This window comes from Anolis sagrei, chromosome 9 (assembly GCF_037176765.1).
Source record: "Anolis sagrei isolate rAnoSag1 chromosome 9, rAnoSag1.mat, whole genome shotgun sequence".
In the NCBI taxonomy this organism is placed as follows: Eukaryota; Metazoa; Chordata; class Lepidosauria; order Squamata; family Dactyloidae; genus Anolis; species Anolis sagrei.
The window spans coordinates 26138896-26158864 of record NC_090029.1 but is presented as its reverse complement, the minus strand read 5'-3'; the positions used below and the strand labels follow the sequence as shown (position 1 = coordinate 26158864).

The 19969-nt window shown below is 43.7% G+C and overlaps 1 protein-coding gene across 1 annotated transcript in view; it reads left to right on the top strand.

Annotated features, from left to right (window-relative positions):
- Positions 1-5302: 5302 nt before the first annotated feature.
- Positions 5303-19969, top strand: part of LOC132762729 (sodium/nucleoside cotransporter 1-like) — a 40974-nt gene continuing 26307 nt past the window's right edge. Inside the window, exons 1-8 of the mRNA XM_067471474.1 lie at positions 5303-5356; positions 7368-7461; positions 7546-7634; positions 9478-9575; positions 10731-10920; positions 12970-13111; positions 16766-16879; positions 17456-17533. Of these exons, the coding sequence (XP_067327575.1) occupies positions 7393-7461; positions 7546-7634; positions 9478-9575; positions 10731-10920; positions 12970-13111; positions 16766-16879; positions 17456-17533 (780 nt within the window). The 5' untranslated portion in view covers positions 5303-5356; positions 7368-7392. The remainder of the gene's footprint in view (positions 5357-7367; positions 7462-7545; positions 7635-9477; positions 9576-10730; positions 10921-12969; positions 13112-16765; positions 16880-17455; positions 17534-19969) is intronic.

The window sequence follows — 19969 nt, the reverse complement described above, 5'->3', positions numbered from 1 at the left end:
TGTCAATTGTTTTACTGATTATTGCTATTTTGTATTTTTAATGCAAGGGTAATAAATTATTTGAATAAAAAATTATGCAAGCTTTTTTTCCTTAGTGGTTTCCTAGTTCCTCCAAAGGAAAAAAATATTTCACACCTGACTTGTTACTGTGAAGAAATCCATTTTGCATGGTAAGTTACATTATTTCTTCTGAACATAGACACTACGTATAGTGAGGACAACCCATCCACTGAAAGTACTGGTTCACTTTGTTCCTCAAACACTTCGTAGCATTCAAGGAACATCATTGAAACTCATGGAGCCCCCAATGGCACAATAGGTTAAACCCAGGTTGGAAGTTCGAATCTGAGGAGCAGGAGCGGCTCAACCCATTACACAAAGTAAGCATTTGCAGTATAGTTGATTTTGCTCAAGGGTGCTCTTGAGGCGCTCTTGGAGGGAAAGAGACCTTTACATATGCGAGTTGTATTTACTGGGATGTATAGTTCACCTACAATCAAAGAGCATTCTGAACTCCACCAATGATGAAATTGGACCAAATATGGCACACAAAACTCCCACGACGAACAGAAAATATATATCAGTGATTGGTTGGGGGGGGGGGCACCAAAATACTGTTTGCTTACTGTTGAAAATTACCTAGGGCCGCCTCTGCTGAGGAGAGTGGGTTGAGCTCTCTCTGTCAGCTCTAGCTCCCCATGCGAAGACAGGAGGGAAGCCTCCCACAAGGCTGGTAAAACATCCAGGCATCCCCTGGGCAGCGTCCTTGCAGACGGCCAGTTCGCTCACACCAGAAGTGACTTGAGCGCGCCTGACACAAAAAAAAAAAACCTTATAAGTAAGAGATTGGGTTGTCTTTAAAAGTATAATTGGGTTGTTACATTTTAAACTTTTTGTCATTTCAAACTTTTCTTAGTATGATACTAAGTTAATAACATATTGTATTTACTTTTTACTTGTAAGCCGCTCTGAGTCCCCTTCGGAGTGAGAAGGGCGTCAGATAAATGTCATAAATAAATAAATATAAATAATACTTTCCAGATTTGTTGGAATTGTTGTTAATTACAAGATTTGTAGTACAACATCTCTGGAAACCCTACCTATTGGGAAGGGCAGCAAAAACCTAACCAAAAGAAACTGCTTCAATGTATTGTTAAAGGTTTGCTGTGAGTTTTCCAGCCATGTTCCAGAAGCATTCTCTCCTGACGTTTCACTCACATCTATGGCAGGCATCTTCAAAGGTTGTAAGGTATATTGGAAACTAGACATGGAAAGTTTATATATTTATTGAAGGTCCAAGGTGGGAGAAAGAACTCTTGTCTGTCTAAGGCAAATATAAATGTTGCAATTAATCACCTTGATTGGCATTGCAAACCTTGCAGCTTCAAGGCCTGGCTGCTTCCTGCCTGGGGGAATCCTTTGTTGGGAGGTGTTAGCCGGCTCTGATTGTTTCCTGTCTGGAATTCCCTTGTTGTTCCTTATTTACTGTCCTGTAGATTTTGTTCATTTTCATGATTTCCTCCTTTCTGTTGAAATTGTCTGCATGGTTGTGGATTTCAGCGGCTTCTCTGTGTAGCCTGACATGGTGGTTGTTGGTGTGGTCCAGCATTTCTGTGTTCTCAAATAATATGCTGTGTCCAGGTTATTATTATTATTATTATTAACTTTATTTGTACCCCGCTAGCATCTCCCGGAGGACTCGATGCGGCTTACACAGGCCGAAGCCTCAAACACAATACAATAGAAAGTATAACATCACAACAACAAGGCAAATCAAACAATAAGCAAAATAACATAACACCACAATACTAAGTAAATCAAGCAATAAGCAAAATAACAACAAGACAGTACATCAGGACATTATTAAAAACTGGTTCGGCCGGCGCACTGGGGTACAAGGGTTAAAAGTGCTGAATGGTAGGAGGCACGTAGGATTAAAAGTGCGATGTGCAGTGACAATTTGTTATGCTAACATCAGGTGCTCTGCTATGGCTGACTTCTCTGGTTGAATCAGTCTGCAGTGTCTTTCATGTTCCTTGATTTGTTTCTAGGCAATGCTGCTACGTTTGGTGGTCCTTATGTGGACCACATGGTATATGGTAGACTCTTGCAGAAGTGAGAAGATCCCTCTTGTCCTTTGCTGAACTTAGCATTGCTTGGGTTTTCTTAGTGAGTCTGTAGATAGTTTGTAGGTTGTGTTTCTTCATGAGCTAACCTAGGCAGTCAGTGCTTCCGTGGATGTATGTTAAGAACACTTTTCCTTTGGGTGGATCTTTGTCTTGACTCTTGTGGCTTGTTCTTGGCCCCTGCAGCTCTTCTGATGTCTGCGGTGGAGTCTCCATTAGCCTGTAGAGCCCAGTGTAAGTGGTTCACTTCAACTTGGAGGAGATATATAAACCTCCCTTGCCTAGTTTCCAAACTACCTCACAATCTCTGAGGATGCCTGCCATAGATGTGGATGAAATGTCAGGAGAGGATGCTTCTGGAACATGGCCATACAGCCCAGAAAACTCACAGCAACACAGAAACAGCTTCAGTTGGACAGAAATGCCAACTGCCATGGCATTTAGAATACGCACATGGGATCAGTGTTTAAGTACATTCCTGGAGCTATTTGTCTTCTGTTTGCCAGAGATAATGTCAAAATGCTTCCAATGAGCTTGATAAGAGAACAGTCCTGTTCCCTATGATTAAGGAGGCTGCTCATTAATCTATATTTACAGGCTGATAAGTGTTGGCACCAACCGCATGGAAGTGACACTCTCCAAGGGGACTTTAGCATATTACGTTTTTCCAGTGTAAAAGCTGAAAAGATTATCACCTGCTTTTTTCATTGACCTCTCTGTAGTGCTTGTTAGAAATAAGAGTTTTTACAGGGCATCATAAAGCATTTCTAGGTGTTCTAGTTTTAAAACCATTCTCCCTTCCTTGTACCAACATGAATGTATCCTAACTACTAGGAACCCCCAGTGACTCAATGGGTTAGACCCTTGTGCCGGCTAGACTGCCGGCAGTTTGAATCCGGGGAGCGGGGTGAGTTCCCATCTGTCAGCTTCAGCTCCTCATGTGGGAACATGAGAGAAGCCTCCCACAGTATGGTAAAACATCGGGGGAGCAGGGGGAGCTCCCATCTGTCAGCTTCAGCTTCTCATGCAGGGACATGAGAGAAGCCTCCCACAGTATGGTAAAACATCTGGGGAGCAGGGTGAGCTCCCATCTGTCAGTTCCAGCTTCTCATGTGGGGACATGAGAGAAGCCTCCCACTGTATGGTAAAACATCTGGGGAGCAGTGTGAGCTCCCATCTGTCAGCTCCAGCTTCTCACGCAGGGACATTCCAATTCTGGGCACCACAATTCAAGAGAGATATTGACAAGCTGGAATGTGTCCAGAGGAGGGTGACTAAAATGATCAAGGGTCTGGAGAACAAGCCCTATGAGGAGCGGCTTAAGGAGCTGGGCATGTTTAGCTTGAAGAAGAGAAGGCTGAGAGGAGATATGATAGCCATGTATAAATATGTGAGAGGAAGCCACAGGGAGGAGGGAGCAAGCTTGTTTTCTGCTTCTTTGGAGACTAGGACGCGGAACAATGGCTTCAAACTACAAGAGAGGAGATTCCATGTGAACATGAGGAAGAACTTCCTGACTGTGAGAGCCATTCAGCAGTGGAACTCTCTGCCCCGGAGTGTGGTGGAGGCTCCTTCTTTGGAAGCTTTTAAACAGAGACTGGATGGCCATCTGTCAGGGGTGATTTGAATGCAATATTCCTGCTTCTTGGCAGGGGGTTGGACTGGATGGCCCATTAGGTCTCTTCCAACTCTTTGATTCTATGATTCTGTGACATGAGAGAAGCCTTCCACAGTATGGTAAAACATCTGGGGAGCAGGGTGAGCTCCCATCTGTCAGCTCCAGCTTCTCATGCGGGGACATGAGAGAAGCCTCCCACAGGATGGTAAAACATCCAGGCATCCCTTGGGCAACGTCCTTGCAGACAACCAATTCTCTCACACCAGAAGCAACTTGCAGTTTCTCAAGTCACTCCTGACATGAAAAAAAAAAATCCTAACTCTTCTTGTCAGCTATTGTTCCTCTTCTGTGTTTGAGGGACAATCTTTCTAAAGTATGTAACACACTGTTCAATTGAATCTCTTTTGGTAATGGTTGTGTGTCCAAATAAACACTCGCTTTTGGCTTTTGTGTCCTCTCTGGAGATAAATGGACTCATACAATTTAACCAGTAAGGTAAAGGTAAAGGTATTCCCCTGACATTAAGTCCAGTCATGTCTGACTCTGGGGTGTGGTGCTCATCTCCATTTCTAAGCCGAAGAGCCAGCGTTGTCCAAGGTCATGTGGCGGCATGACTGCATGGAGCGCCGTTACCTTCCCGCTGGAGCGGTACCTATTGATCTACTCACATTTGCATGTTTTCGAACTGCTAGGTTGGCAGAAGCTAGGGCTGACAGCGGAAGCTCATGCCGCTCCCCGGAATCGAACCTGCGACCTTTTGATCAACAAGCTCAGCAGCTCAGCACTTTAACCCACTGAGCCACCGGGGGCTCCAATTTAACCAGTAAACTACATGATTCCCGGCATGTTTAATTGCTTTCGGCACATAAAAATAATCCCCAAATCTATATCTTTTACAATCTCGCGTCACATATATTGTTTTTCATTTGGTAATTAGTCTAGGGATTTTTCTTCACTTTCATTCAGGCATGTTGTGAGAGCGGGGAGGATAATTGCCTAGCTATTGATATTTAAATGTATTTGCAGATCTATATTATTGATTTCCCCCCTTTTAAAAAAAATCCCTTTCCTGATAACAAAGCCAGGATTGTATCTTGTGAAAAAGCTCTCTTTCATGAACCTTTTGAATGATCTAGTTAAGCATTTGTTTTAAAACGCCTTGTTTTGTGTGTGCTGAATTTTACCAGATTGAAAGGAATCAAAATCTAGGAAGATTATACCTTCTGCTCACATTCTGAAGTCGTTCTGCATTTCAGCAAGAGTCATTCTGAAAACCTTGTTTATGTTTTTATTATATATCTTGGTTTTCACAGAAAACTGGGGAAATGAGCAAAAAGACCCATTCCCATTGGGCAGTGCTTTGAAGTGTCTTTTACATGACCCCAAAGAGAGAGTAAGAAGAACGTTAGCCTGATCCCCACTGAGATCCACTTGATAAGAGATCCTGACTCAGGAGTTGTAAGCCTCAGGTGTACGTGAGGGGAGGAGCAGGATAGTGCTGGAGTCCAGTCTCCAGGTCTTTGGACTGTGTTGTTAATTTATAATCTGCCCATTACCAGCCATGGATGTGCAAGGAATTCTCTGAAGGAGCCGGAGAGAACTTCATTGTGCTGTAAGTTAATTTGCCAGTCTCTCAGGGTTAGATCAGAGATGCATTCCTAGCGGGCAGCACTTGAAAGAGTGGAGCCATGGAGGAGGAACTGGGCAGAAAGGATTGGTACACCTGGACATAGGTAATTTAAAAGCATCTTAGTGCAGTCATATGATATGGCTGCTTTGGAAATGTTCTTTTTTCATGCAAAAAAAGTATCAGAGCATGCAAAAGTTGTGGGGATGTTTGGACCTCAAAGCCAGTGACCACGCTAACTGAGGGATTCTGGGTACCAGATTCTGGCTGCCAGTTTGCTACCAGGCACAATTCAAAGTGCTGGCGTTAGCCTATAAAGCCCTAAATGGTTCTGGCCCAACTTACATGTCCGAATGCATCTCCCCTTATGAACCACCTAGGACCTTAAGATAGTCTGGGGAAGCCCTGCTCTCGTTACCGCCTTCGTCAGAAGTACACTTGGCAGAAACGAGAGACAGGGCCTTCTCGGTGGTGACTCTATTCTGGAAAAAAGTCAAAACGTGGCTTTTTGAACAAGTGTTTGCAAATGCAGAGGGACGGCACAAAAAAATCAAATCAGGGGTCCTCAAACTAAGTCCCGAGGGCCTTATACGGCCCTCCAAGGTAATTTATCTGGCCCTTGCTCAGGGTCAACCTAAGTCTGAAAGGACTTGAAAGCACACAACAACAACAACAACAACAATCCTATCTCATCAGCCAAATGCAGGCATACACTTCCCATTGAAATACTCATTTTTGTTAAAATTGTTCTTCATTTTAATTATTGTATTGTTTTAAAGTGTTTTTTGCACTACAAATAAGATATGTGCAGTGTGCATTGGAACTGATTCATGTTTTGTTTAAATTATAATCCAGCCCTCCAATAGTTTGAGGGGCTGTGACCTGGCCCTCTGTTTAAAAACGTTTGAGGACCCCTGCCCTAAATGGTTCTGGCCCAACTTACATGTCCAAACGCATCTCCCCTTATGAACTGTCTAGGACTTTAAGATCATCTGGGGAGGCCCTGCTCTTGTTGCTGCCTTTGTCACAAGTACGTTTGGTGGAGACGAGAGACAGGGCCTTCTCGGTGGTGGCCCCTTGGCTGTGGAACGCCCTCCCTATAGATATTAGATCAGCCATCTCCCTTTTAACATTCCGGGAAAAAGTCAAGACGTGGCTTTTTGAACAAGCGTTTGCAAATGCAGAGTAACTGACATAGGAAAATGGGACGACTAGACAATGAGTCCAGACAACGTTTTTAACAAGGAGACACTATGAATTTATATTTTATTGATTTGTTTAGTTTTTATTATATGTTATGTTTTTAATTGTATTTATGACATCGTAAGCATTGGATTTTGCCCTGTTAACCGCCTTGAGTCACCTACGGGCTGAGAAAGGTGGTAAACAAATATAGTAAATAAAATAAAATAAAATAAATACTATAATCCAAAAATTAGTTCCAATGCATGGAAAGAATGCCTGGAATGTCAGGGCCAGCCCAAACATCAGAGAAGCATCTACCTTTGTTGATAGATGATGCTGACAATGATGGCAGGCTCCCCTTCCAGCATTTTCTTCTGACCATTCCCCACTTTTAAGGGGAAAGCTGTGTATTTGACACTCTGTCCTTCTCCCTCAAAACTGCTGTCCAGGTATAGTTAAGAATCCTATCCTTTAGCTGGTGGTGGAAGACACTTAACTGAGCCACATCATCTGCCCTGTGTCCCTTAAACTATTGTGCTGCTCTCTGGTGCAGTAGAAAAGACTGCCCTGTCCTCAGTATTGATATAGTATTTAACTGCCAATCTGATCAGCATGTGGTTCAGGTGGGGGAAGTGGCATTTTATCCTTCATCTTAGGCTGCAAATGATTCCGGGCTGGCCCCAGGACTAGGAATGCAACACTAGAGAGAAGACCCAGTGCATGGCTCTGCATGCCCTCCCTGAAGTTGGAAAGGTACTGAAGATGCCAACATTTCCAAGCTGATCAAGTATCATGTTTTCCCAATGTAGAGTAGCTAACTCCACAGTCCCAGGGAAATGGGAGATTTCCGGATTTCGATCGGAGGTGGTGATCGAGGATTGGAGAACCCTGCTTTAGAGCTCACGGTAAATTTCACCATCACACAATTTTGTTAGCCCGACTCTCTGCACTGCTTCCAAAGATAACAACCATGCTTGTGCTGTTGGCAGGAATCAGAGGGAAATCCAGGAGCAACAAAGAATCATCACCCCCTTGAGATTTTGGGAGAAAACAACACACGTGATGTTCCTTTTAGGAGGTCAGAAAACCTGATTATAAAGGAAGGGGTAGGGGAAATTCACTCTAAACCCTCTCACTCACTCAAGGGTTGGGAGGTAGGGAATGATCCATGACCAGCATCCTTCTCTTGCATCCGTGGTCCCACAACAATGATGGAAGAGCACTAGGTACGCTTGAGCTTATCTATGATTTTCCACGATGCCATAGAACAGATATAAGTGGATATAAGAGAACATACTACCCTGGGTTGCTGTAAGATTTTCGGGCTCTATGGCCATGTTCCAGAAGCATTCTCTCCTAACTTTTCATCTGCATATATGGCAGGCATCCTCAGAGGTTGTGAGGCCATTGATGCAGTCAAAATGTCAGGATAGAATGCTTCTGGAACATGGGCCATACAGCCCAAAAAACTTAAAGCAACCCATTTGACAATACATACTACCCCGTTTCTGAAAGAGCTGCACTAGCTAACAATTAGGAGCCCCCGGTGGCGCAGTGGGTTAAATCCCTGTGTCGGCAGGACTGAAGACCGACAGGTCGCAGGTTCGAATCCGGGGAAAGGCGGATGAGCTCCCTCTATCAGCTCCAGCTCCTCATGCGGGGACATGAGAGAAGCCTCCCACAAGGATGATAAAAACATCAAATCATCCAGGCGTCCCCTGGGCAACATCCTTGCAGACAGCCAATTCTCTCACACCAGGAGTCACTCCTGACACGACAAAAAAAAGGGCTAACAATTACTTTCGGGGCCCAATTCAAAGCTCTGCTTTTGACCTTTAAAGCCCTTCACTGCATCAGTCCAGATTACCCGAGACATAGGGTCCCTTTAAAGCAGTGATCCCCAACCTTTTTTTGACCAGGGACCATTTGACCAGGGACCACTTTGAAAAGGAATCACTTGACCAGGGACCACACTCCAACATTAGTACCAAAAGGATTATAAATCGGTTTTTGGTCAACTTTAGATTCAGTTTGATTATTTGGGGTTCTGATTCAGAAAATTGCATTGGATAGACCACATCAGCTCCAGTTTCTGATACAGAACATATGCCCCCCAGTAGTCGCCATCTGCTCACCCACAGAAAACCATATTTAATAATCTAGAGCTGATGAGGTAGTAGTAATTTTTCAAGGGTAGTCAGCCTGTCTCCTCCCGACATCCCCGTTGCCTTGCCTCTGTAAGAGGGTTTCACAAGACCAGTCACTCTCATGGTTTTCGTTTTGAGGCAACAGTGTAGTAATGGTGAGGCCTCGGAGCATATTTTCATTCTTGTGGACCACTGGTGATCCACAGACCACAGGTTGGGAATCACTGCTTTATATACACTGGGGACAACATTAAAATCAAGTAGGGAATTGCTAGTATCCTCAAATATCCGTGACGCTCTCCACCTGAAAATGACAATTCGCACCCTCTCTGTTGTTTTTCAGGAAGAGCCTAAAAGCCTTCCTTTTCAAAGAAGCCATCAGAGGGAACTAATGATACCCGAAGATTAGGAAGGTCATTCAACCTCACCACATATTATTAGAGTGGTTTATTTTTAAAAATCTAATTTAAGGGGATTTTAAGTAGCGGTTTACAGCTTTTACTAATCTTTATGGATTTAACTTGTTGTCAATTATTATATTGTATGTTTTTACTGGCTGTAAGTTTCCTTGGCCCCTTGATTGGGGAAAGGCTTGGTATACATTTCATAAATAAGTAAATTTCATAAATAAATACTGAATCGGCATCCCATAGATCAGATCTGGCCTCCCTCCAACTACTATCCCTGTTGAGCTTTGCCTTCTCACTAGTCCTGCTGTAAAATGCCTTTATTTTGCTGTTTTACCATTTATCTTCTTGATGTAATCCTTTTCAGGTATAAGAGTGTGACTCGGCCTTTTTCTAAAGCAAGGAGCTTTTGCAAGGCACATGTCAAGTTCATAAAGATAGCCATATGGTGCATCTTGTGGGCAGGTGAGATTTTCACACACACAAATCACAATATGTTTGGGGAAGTAGAGACAGAAATAGTGATATGGTGATAACTTTTGCAGTACAGGACCCTAGTATTGACTGTGAGTATATACACACACATATGCAACACTACCATGCAGCAATGCAGCACCGGGACTGTGGTGCAGCTGGCTGGGAGTCAGCTGCATTAAGGTAACTACTGACCAAAAGGTCATGAGTTCAAAGCCAGCCCGGGTCGGAGTGAGCTTCTGACCATTGTGTAGCTTGCTGTTGACCTTTGCAGCCCGAAAGACAGTTGCATTTGTCAAGTAGGAAATTTAGATACTGCTTATGCAGGGAGCCTAATTTAACAAATTTACAACACCATAAAATCTCCAGAAAGCAAGCAAAAGAATGAGGAAGTTCTCCATCAGTGTCTCAAATGGACAGTGAAGTGACAGCTCCCCTGGTGGCCAGATTACCCTCATGAAAAAAGCTGGAATGTTAAATAGCCTCTGTGTATCTGTCTATATCTGCTGTGTGTCTATGGCTTTGAATGTTTTCCATGTATATGTATATTGTAATCCACCCTGAGTCCCCTGCAAGGTGAGAAGGGCGGAATATAAATACTGTAAATAAATAGATAAAAATAATAAGTAGCATCATAACCAATGTATTAACATCAGTACCAAAAACTTGGAAAAAGCATGCATTTTTCAACTACAGCTCTTAGTAGTATGGCCACTGGAAATTAGTCATCCAAATAAGTAACTTTTCCAATCTCTGAATGATATCAATCCTATTGTTCCCCGAGAGAAAGATCCATTGAATTCAGTAGTGTTTAGCTCCCAAATTCAGTCATTAAATGGTCAAACAGTGAATTTCACCAAAAAATTCTGTCACTATCCATGTGAAAAGAAAACATGACATGGATTGGCCAGGCATCCAGAGTTTTTCAACATTCCCCAAGCTTGATGCACTTGGACTTTTCCTTCCCCTTACATATACTTTTGACAATGGATTTGTGTAAGTCAAGCTGCAGAGCCTGCCATTTCCTTTTCTCCATCCTGTAGCTTCACAGTGAAGATGTATAAGGGAAGGACAAAAAGGTCCTCTGCTGTTGGGTTTCATATGTAGACAGCAGAATTCAAAGGTCTCTCTGTCTCCTTTCTCTAGGTTATGTGGCCTATTTCGTTGCAGCTTGTTGGCTGGATTTTGATCGTGCCTTGGCTTTGGTCATTCTCACTGGTCTGGCAATTGGTCTCCTGGCCTATAGCTTGGTGAACAAATGGTGGGGGTCTGCGATTGTGAGACTCTTGAGCCCTTGTGGGAAATGCTGCCAAAAGGCTTGGCCATGGCTGAAGTGGTGAGTGAAGGATTTGTCTCCTGAACAGATCTGACGCGGGCTGGAAGCTGGTCTGCATGGCGGCCAAAGGACGGCCTCCTCCCTGCCACCATATAAATAGATGGCTCTGGATGGGATTCAGTACCTTATGAGGCTCCTTTTCATTCTCCAGTACCCCTCCCATATTTGTGGGGGATACTTTCCTGCACTTGCGTAAAACTGCAGGTGATTTTGAACCTTCCTGAAATGAATCATCCTGCAAAGTTGTACTGGAGGACCGAAAATGCCTAGTGCAGCATTTCTCAAACTGAGGATTGGGACGACGGGGTTTCAGAGGGGTCGCCAAACACCGTCAGAAAACATATATTTCTGATGGTCTGAGGAACCTCTTTGGCAGAGAAAGCTGAAGATCTCTCCGGCTGTCTTTCTCTTCCTTTTTGGAAACAGACGGCGAATCCTCCCACCAAAAGCCCTCCTCCTGCTGTGATTGGCCGGCCTCTCAGTCAAAGGGAGGGCATTTTCTGAAACTCCAAGCGGGGAGGGGAGAGCAGGTATGCTCAGTGCATGGCAGCATGTTGCGCATACATGGGAGAGCATGCGAGGCTGGAGAGGGGCTTGCATCAGTGTGTCCTTTCAAAGCATGGGGGTTCTGTGTGCCAAGTTTGGCCCAATTCTATCATTGTTGGGGTTCAGAATGCTCTTTGAGTGTAGGTGAACTATAAATCCCAGCAACTACAGCTCCCAAATGTCAAGGCCTATTTCCCCCAAACTCCACCAGTATTCACATTTGGGCATATTGAGTATCCGTGCCAAGTCTCAAACACGTTTGGCAGGGATGAGGGACAGGGCCGTCTCGGTGGTGGCCCCCATGCCTGTGGAATTCATTTCCTGGGGAAATTAGGTCATCATCTTCCCTCCTCATCTTTAGAAAGAAGGTAAAATGTGGATGTGGGACCAGGCCTTCGGGCAATTAAGTTAAAGGAGAATTGATAATGTTGACTGGCTTGGAAATGGATTTGGATAAGTTAAACGGAGTACTCAATGGTATATGACTAGATAAATAACCACCAGACTAGTAATAGCTCAATGGACTGTAAGTATACTGTTTTAATCTTTATGTCTTAATGTTTATGCTTTTAACTTATAATTGCTGTTTGTATTTTATTATGCAGCATCGAATTTTTGCCAATTGGAAGCCGCCCTGAGTCCCCCTGCAGTGGTTCTCAGCCTGGGGTCCCCAGATGTTTTTGGCCTACAAATCCCAAAAATCCCAGCCAGCCCCCAGATGTTTTTGGCCTTCAACTCCCAGAAATCCTGCCAGCTGGTAAACTGACTGGGATTTCTGGGATTTGTAGGCCAAAAACATCTGGGGACCCCAGGTTGAGAACCATTGCCCTAGGGGTTGAGAAGGGCGGGGTAAAAATGTTCGAAATAAATAAATAAAAATAAATAAAGTTTGGTCCAGATCCTTCATTCTTAGAGCCTACAATGCTCCCTGGATGTAGGTGAACTACAACTCCAAACCTCAAGGTCAATGCCTACCAAACCCTTCCAGTATTTTTTGTTGGTCATAGGAGTTCTGTGTGCCAAGTTCAGTTCCATTCCATCGTTGGTGGAGTTTGGAATGCTCTTTGATTGTTGGTGAACTATAAATCCCAGCAACTACAACTCCCAAATGACAAAATCTACCCCCCCCCCTACAAATCCCCACTGGGCATATTGGGTTTGTGTGCCAAATTTGAGCCAGTTAATGAAAATACATCCCACATATCAGATATTTACATTACGATTCATAACTGGAGCAAAATTACAGTTATGGAGTAGCAACGAAAATAATTTTATGGTTGGGGGTCACCACAACATTTAAGAAGTGCATTAAGGGGTTGCGGCATTAGGAAGGTTGAGAACCATTGACCTAGAAAATGCAAAGTGAGAATGTGTTTTTTCAGTCCTATGTTCATGAAGTTGTGGTTACCAGTCCCACAGACATATGCTTGCAGATCTAATTTGTATCCATATCAGCATGTATTTGCAAATGTCCATTAGAACATCAGTCTCCTTCTTCTGCAGGGTGTTGTGTGCGCTCATTTTGATTGGGCTGATCACCTGGCTGGTTCTTGACATGTCCCAGAGGCAAGAGCAGTTGGTCTCCCTGGCAGGGTTTGCTGTTCTGGTCCTGATACTCTTTGCCTGCTCCAAGCACCACAGAGATGTAAGCATTTCCTTTCTCTTGGACCTTTTGATAGGAAGAAGACTGGAAGAATCACGAGTCTTCTCCTCTTTCCACTTCTTCTACCATTCCTCTTGTCGTTTTGTCTCTGCCTGCATTGCAATTCATAAAGACTTCAGTCCTATTTCTACTTCTCTGAGAGAAGTATCTTACAGAATGTAGTAGGGCTTATTTTGGGATCAGCATATATACAATCATGCTGATATCCTAACTCAAATGCGGTTGATAAAATTTGCCAACTGAGCAAGAAATTATAAGAAGGGTTGATTGATTTGATTTTATATTGTTGTTGCAGGCCTTCAAGTTACCTTTTTTTTTTTTTTTTTTACTCATGGTGACCCTATCACATAGTTATCTTGGCAATATATTGCCTGTAATAATTGTATTAGAGAAATGTTTTTAAATATGTTTATTTCTTATTGTAAATTTGTTTTTATAGGGTTTTTTTTACATATACATATTGTTTTGTATTGTCTTTTATATAATGTTGTAAGCCGCTTTGGATCCCATTTAGGGATAATAATAATAATTATTACTATTATTATTATTATTTGAAACACAACAAGATGAGTCCACAGCAAACAAGATCACTCTGCTGGCAGGTGTATTGGATCACACGTCGGACACTTCCCAAGTGTCTAGGAGTGTGTGATGTATCTGCGAATAATGCGCACAGATCCCAGTAAGGTGGTAATCTTAGATGGTAATCTTGTCAGCGCCAATTGTTTTTAAGTACAGGTCAAGGTCTTTAGGCACTGTACCCAGTGTGCCAATCACCACTGGGACAACCTTGACTGGCTTGTGCCAGAGTCTTTGCAGTTCGATCTTTAAATCCTCATATCCAGGTTCCAGGACAGGAAACAACCTAGGTAATAGATCCAGGGAAGTCATGCTACCCCTCTATTCTGCCTTGGTTAGACCACACCTGGAATCACATTGTGTCCAATTCTGGGAACCTTAATTGAAGGGAGATGTTTACTCTAAGCTGGAATGTGTCCAGAGGAGGGCAACTAAAATGATCAAGGGTCTGGAGAACAAGCCCTATGAGAAGCGGCTTAAAGAACTGGGCATGTTTAGCCTGAACAAGAGAAGGCTGAGAGGAGACATGATGAAGGCCATGTATAAATATGTGAGAGGAAATCATAGGGAGGAGGGAGCAAGCTTGTTTTCTGCTGCCCTGGAGACTAGGATGCAATGGAACAATGGCATCAAACTACAAGAAAGGAGACTCCATCTGAACATGAGGAAGAACTTCCTGACTGTGAGAGTTGTTCAGCAGTGGAACTCTTTGTTGTGGTGTATGGTGGAGGCTCCTTCTTTGGAGGCTTTTAAACAGAGGCTGGATGGCAATCTGTCAGGAATGCTTTGAATGCGATTTTCCTGCTTCTTGGCAGAATGGGGTTGGACTCGATGGCCCACCAGGTCTCTTCCAGCTCTATGATTCTATGATTATGCATTGCATAAGCAAGTAACAACATTAAAAGAACTGTGCTCATTCAGAGCAATGTATGATCTCATCCACTATCTTGCTCAGGCCACGGCCAATCAAACCCAACATTTATGGAGAAGCAGCACCCCTCCCCTTTTCTTCAACAGCAACCAACAATGTTTTGTCTTCTGTATTAATGGAGCTACGAAGCGGCTTCATGCTTGAGCTTGAACCTTAAAGAAGCTATCCAAGGTGCTGAAGTCTAGCCTCGAAATTAAAATATAAGTTCAGCACTTTGAATAGCTGCTTTCAAATTGTGATTTACCACTTCACTACCATGGGACTGCCACTATTAGCAACAGATGTCAATGATATGTTATCTCTAGTCTTGGAGAATAGGATTTGAATTCCAACTCAGCTATACAACCCCTTGGTTGACCCTGGGCAAGTCACACTGTGTCATCCTCAGAGGAAGACAATGGTAAGAAATAATAATAATAATAATAATAATAATAATAACAACAATAATCTTTATTTATACCCCGCCACCATCTCCCCAATAGGGACTCGGAGTGGCTTACATGGAGCCAAGCCCGGACAACATATTATAACAAGATAAAACCAGAGCATAAACAATAAACAATATCATCAAATTACAGAAAGGAAAAGAAAAAAGAGAAAAAAAATATAAACAGTTATAAAATAACATTCCAGTAAGCACAATCACAATAACAATGGGCGGGCCACATGTACAGGATAAAAACGATTCAAAGACTCTAATGAGATAAAAATAGGAGCAAGTTATCTGCAAGGAACTCATAAAAACACACAGAGTTGAGAAGATAAACTTCCCATTTGGAGGGCGTGTATTCCAGTGGGAAGAGCGTTCAGGGGTGCAATGGTGTCATATGTCGCCAAAGGCGCAGCGGAAGAGCCAGGTTTTAAGGTTCTTTTTGAACATTTCTAGAGAAGGGGCTTTCCTGATCTTTCCAGGTAATGAGTTCCAAAGTCAGGGAGCCACAGAGAAGAACGCTCTCTCCCTTATGCCCACAAGACAAGCTTGTGAGATTGGTAGGAGTGAAAGGAGGGCCTCCCCTGAAGATCTAAGGGCCCGGGTTGGTACGTGGAGAGAGATACAGTCATGAAAGTAGGCGGGTCCCAAACCGTTTAGGGCTTTGTAGGTGATAACCTGTACCTTGAATTGGGACCGGAAAATAAACGGCAGCCAGTGGAGCTCCTTAAACATGGAAGTCGACCGCTCCCTATAACTAGCCCCAGTTATTAATCTGGCTGCCGAACGTTGGACAAGAAAGCTCATGACATAGTTGTCTTAGGACTTGGCCATGGTGGTCCATGCTCTTGTTACATCCCAAATAGACTACTTCAATGTGCTCTACGTAGGGTTGCCCTTGAAGACAGTTTGGAAGCTCTCAGTGGTCCAATGGGTGGAAGCCAGATTTCTCACCAGAGTGGCATTCACAGAGCATACAACCCCCCTGTTGTGTCAGCTCCACTGGGTGCCAGTCTGCTACCAAGCACAATTCAATGGCCTATAAAGCCCTAAACGGTTCTGGCCCAGCTTACCTGTCTAAACATATCTCCCCCCATGAACCAACTTGGAGGTTAAGATGGTTTTGGGGAGGCTCTGCTCTCGGTCCCACCTCCTTCACAGGTGCAGTTGGTGGGGATGAGGGACAGGGCCTTCTCAGTGGTGGCCCCTCAGCTATGAAACTCCCTCCCCAGCAAAATCAGGCCAGCTCCCTCCCTCCTGACCTTCAGAAAGCATTTAAAAACATGGCTTTGGGTACAAGCCTTTGGCCAATAGTGCAGTGCAATAAGTGATAATGGAAAATGTGCAATGACAATTGGAATGGCTTTTTGACCACGATCTTGGGTTGTGTGGTTTTAATAACGTGTTTTGATCTTTATAAGTTTTTTAAATTCACGTTTTAATGTATATGTTTATTCTATGTCTGTCATGTATATGCATCAAATTGTTGCCTTTTGTAAGGCCGCCCTGAGTCCCCTTTGGGATTGAGAAGGGCAGGGTATAAATACTGTAAATAAATAAATGGGATCACTATAAATTTAAAACACACACTAACAACAGCAGCAACAATTGGACATACTAACAATGAATATACTGGTAGGATAATTCTGGAAATTGTAGCTCAAACTCCATTGCCTCTTGTACATTGGATTTGTAGGTGTCTTGGAGAGCTGTGTTTTGGGGGCTTGGCCTGCAGTTTCTTCTTGGAGTCTTTATCATCCGGACAGAGCCTGGATTTCAAGCTTTTGACTGGCTTGGCGGACAAGTGCAGGTATGGAACTTAGTGGGGGAGAAAGGCTGTAGTCTGTGGCAGAGCTCATGCTCTGTATGCAGAAGGTCCTAGGTCCAGTCTCAAGACAGATCCAGGTAAAAGACCCCAGGGGAACTCTTGATTTAGATCATGTTGATTTATTGAGCCAGTGGTCTGATTGAAAAATATGTCTTTAAAGCATTTACTGAATGTCTTTGAATATTCTTTCCACCTGGAGTGGTGAGTTTTATTACCACTCCTCTTATAGCTGCTCCGGGTTCTGCAGCAGATGTCCATGTGCTGAATCCCATTCCCACCAGAAATTCAGCACTGGAGTATGGAGAGGAATGGCCAAGGATGGTTTTGTTCTCCTATTGAAATTTCTATTTATGGACAACAGCACTAGGAATTCCCGAGTCTGCATGACCAGTGGCTTTAGTAGCTTGCGGGGTTCTAGGAGCCGTAATCCAAAGAAGCAATTTTTCTGGACTGTTTTGCAGCCATTATGCTTGAATGCATCCTTTCAGGATCTTTTTTTGATCTAATCAGGAGAAGACTCACCCAGATTCCTTCTCCCCGCCTTCTTCTTCCTTGCAGACTTTCCTGAACTACACCATTGCTGGTTCCAGCTTCATATTTGGCGACAAATTGATCCATGAAGCATTTGCCTTTCAGGTGAGCTTTAAGAGTATTTTATGCACACAGACATTTAACTCTAAGTGTGATAAAAATAACTCATAAAAACACATGAGTCTTTTGTTTTAAGTAGAAATGAAAATGAAGTTCTATTCACTGTATATAAAACAAGACAGAAGAATTGCTCTCACCAAAACATAACAAAAACAATATCTTCAGTGAGTCCTCTTCATTTGACGGTTATAAGCAGACATGTCGAAAAATATACAGTTTTTCTTACTTTGTTGCCAGTAGAGTGACCTTGTCTTGCCGTAAACAAACTTTATCTTCAGGACACTGCAGAAACTGCTCCCGGAACCAAACAAAGGCTTTTCAACTCAAAACGAGCCCTCAAGCAAAGTTTAGAACACAATGCTCAATGTTTTCAAACACTTATAGTGCCTTACTATATACAAGAACCAATATCACACTCAATCAACCTACAACAGCTGCAACAAAAAAACCCTGATCCTTTCTAAGACTTAGAAAAAGCCAGTTGCAAACCCCTAGTAGCAACAACATTCAGCTGCCTTTCACTGGTCTCATCTTCCTCTTGGTTGGTTACCTTGAAACTATGGTTATAGGTAAGCAACCTATATGTTTTAATATTAATGTCAAAAATACGTAGTATGATTTTACATAGGATTTGTGCTACATTAAATCAATAAAGACAAATATTACTTAAGTAAAATAAACATTAAATATTAAATAACCAGAAAAATAAAATAAGGTGTAAACACTAAACCTGTGATGGTGAACCTATGACGCGCGTGTCAGCACTGACACGCATGGCTATTTTTGATGACATGTGGCCGCATGTGACATCGAGGGCTGCAGAGACTCCCGCCTTCAAATTGGTATAACAACCACAGCGGAGAGTTCCACAGTTCCTGGGCTCCGCAATTGCAATCCACTGATGAAATGTGCCTCCAGCAGCCAGCCCAGGCAGGGACGAGCAAGCCTCAATGCCTTTCCTTTACTTTCCCCAAGCCCTGACATTGTATCTTATCCCCCAATAAAAGATCCAAAATTGCAACTTTTAAACGCTCCCGCTTGCTACTTTGTGTCCTTCGCTTTACTGAAGTGTCTAATGCATGAAATTAACCCTTTCTAGGCTCCAGGGAACTGCGAGCCTGCCTGGGGTGCCTTTCTGGCATCACAGGGATGCAGAATCTATACTAACAAAAATCGTGGATACAGGGTTTTTCCTTCTAGATCTCTGTATCCGCCAAACTTTAAGATGGCGGATCGGGTCCATTTTAGTCTCATATTTTTCTGCATGAAATTCCAAACATAACTGCTATCTCGCTTTTCCCTTTATGGATCCCTACGCCCGAGTAACAACCTTTAAAGTTGCAGGAATATTTTCCGGCTCAAAACAGCTGATTTTGACAATCAGCTGGCTTCCTCCTCTCCATTGCCGATCGGCTCAGCTTCTCCTCGCCTTCGCCAGACTCTGGACTCGGGGACCCAATGCGCTCTCCCCCATGGGACTCAGGGAAGGGTCTGGCCAGGAAGACCCCTTCCCCTGGGGAAGTTCTAGTTCACCAAGGACTCTCAAGGAAGCCGATTGCAGCACGGCGGGGGGGGGGGGGCTGTTTCTGCCGGCTCCAAGGACTCCATCCTTTCCCCCTTGTGCCCCCCCGGCGATCGTGAACTCTCTGGCGCTTACCCTTTTTGGGCATCAATGAGCCCTTTTCCTCTCCATGAACTTTCCAAGAAACCCAGGACTAAAAATATTCATTTTCATAATAAAATTGCTTTATTAATTTTGTTTGGGGAAGGGATGGGAATAAGTTTAATCAATGTACTATGTATGGAATGCTTATGGATGTGTACCCCTTGCATTACCCTCTGCCCCTCCAACTTTGCCCCACAAAAAGAACCCAGAAGCGGAAGATCCGAGAGTGCCCAGCTGCCCGAAGGGGGGCCGTTTGCCTCACAATGAAACCCCCATCACTCCATCTTTTGCATGGAACAATAACTAAGGAAGTTTTTCTATTTGTCTTCGGAGCATGCCCAATAAATAGATTTCTTCCTCCGGCCAAGTCTTAATTTGCCAGCAACAATAGGGGCCAGGCTGCCCACCAGGGGGTCTGTGCCCAGCCTTGATCATATCTCCCGAAACCCATTAAGCAACATATTTGCTCTGTTTCAGCCAGGAAAAAACCAGATTGATTCAATCATCCTTCTCCTTTACCCAAACAATAGTTTACCTTCCCAGCTGGCCGACTTTGCCCCCGGACGCGTGAAGGTCCTTTGTCAAGCAATCATAATCCTTCCTCCTTCATTGTTACCCTTTTCTGTCCCGCCTCCTCGTCCCTGATTCGCTGGCTCCCCGAAGCGAGGGAACTCTGTGATAGGCTGAGTGCAGGGACGGACTGGCAAGCCTCTCCCAGCTGTTCAGCCATCCACCAATCACAGCCAAGCCGGGTG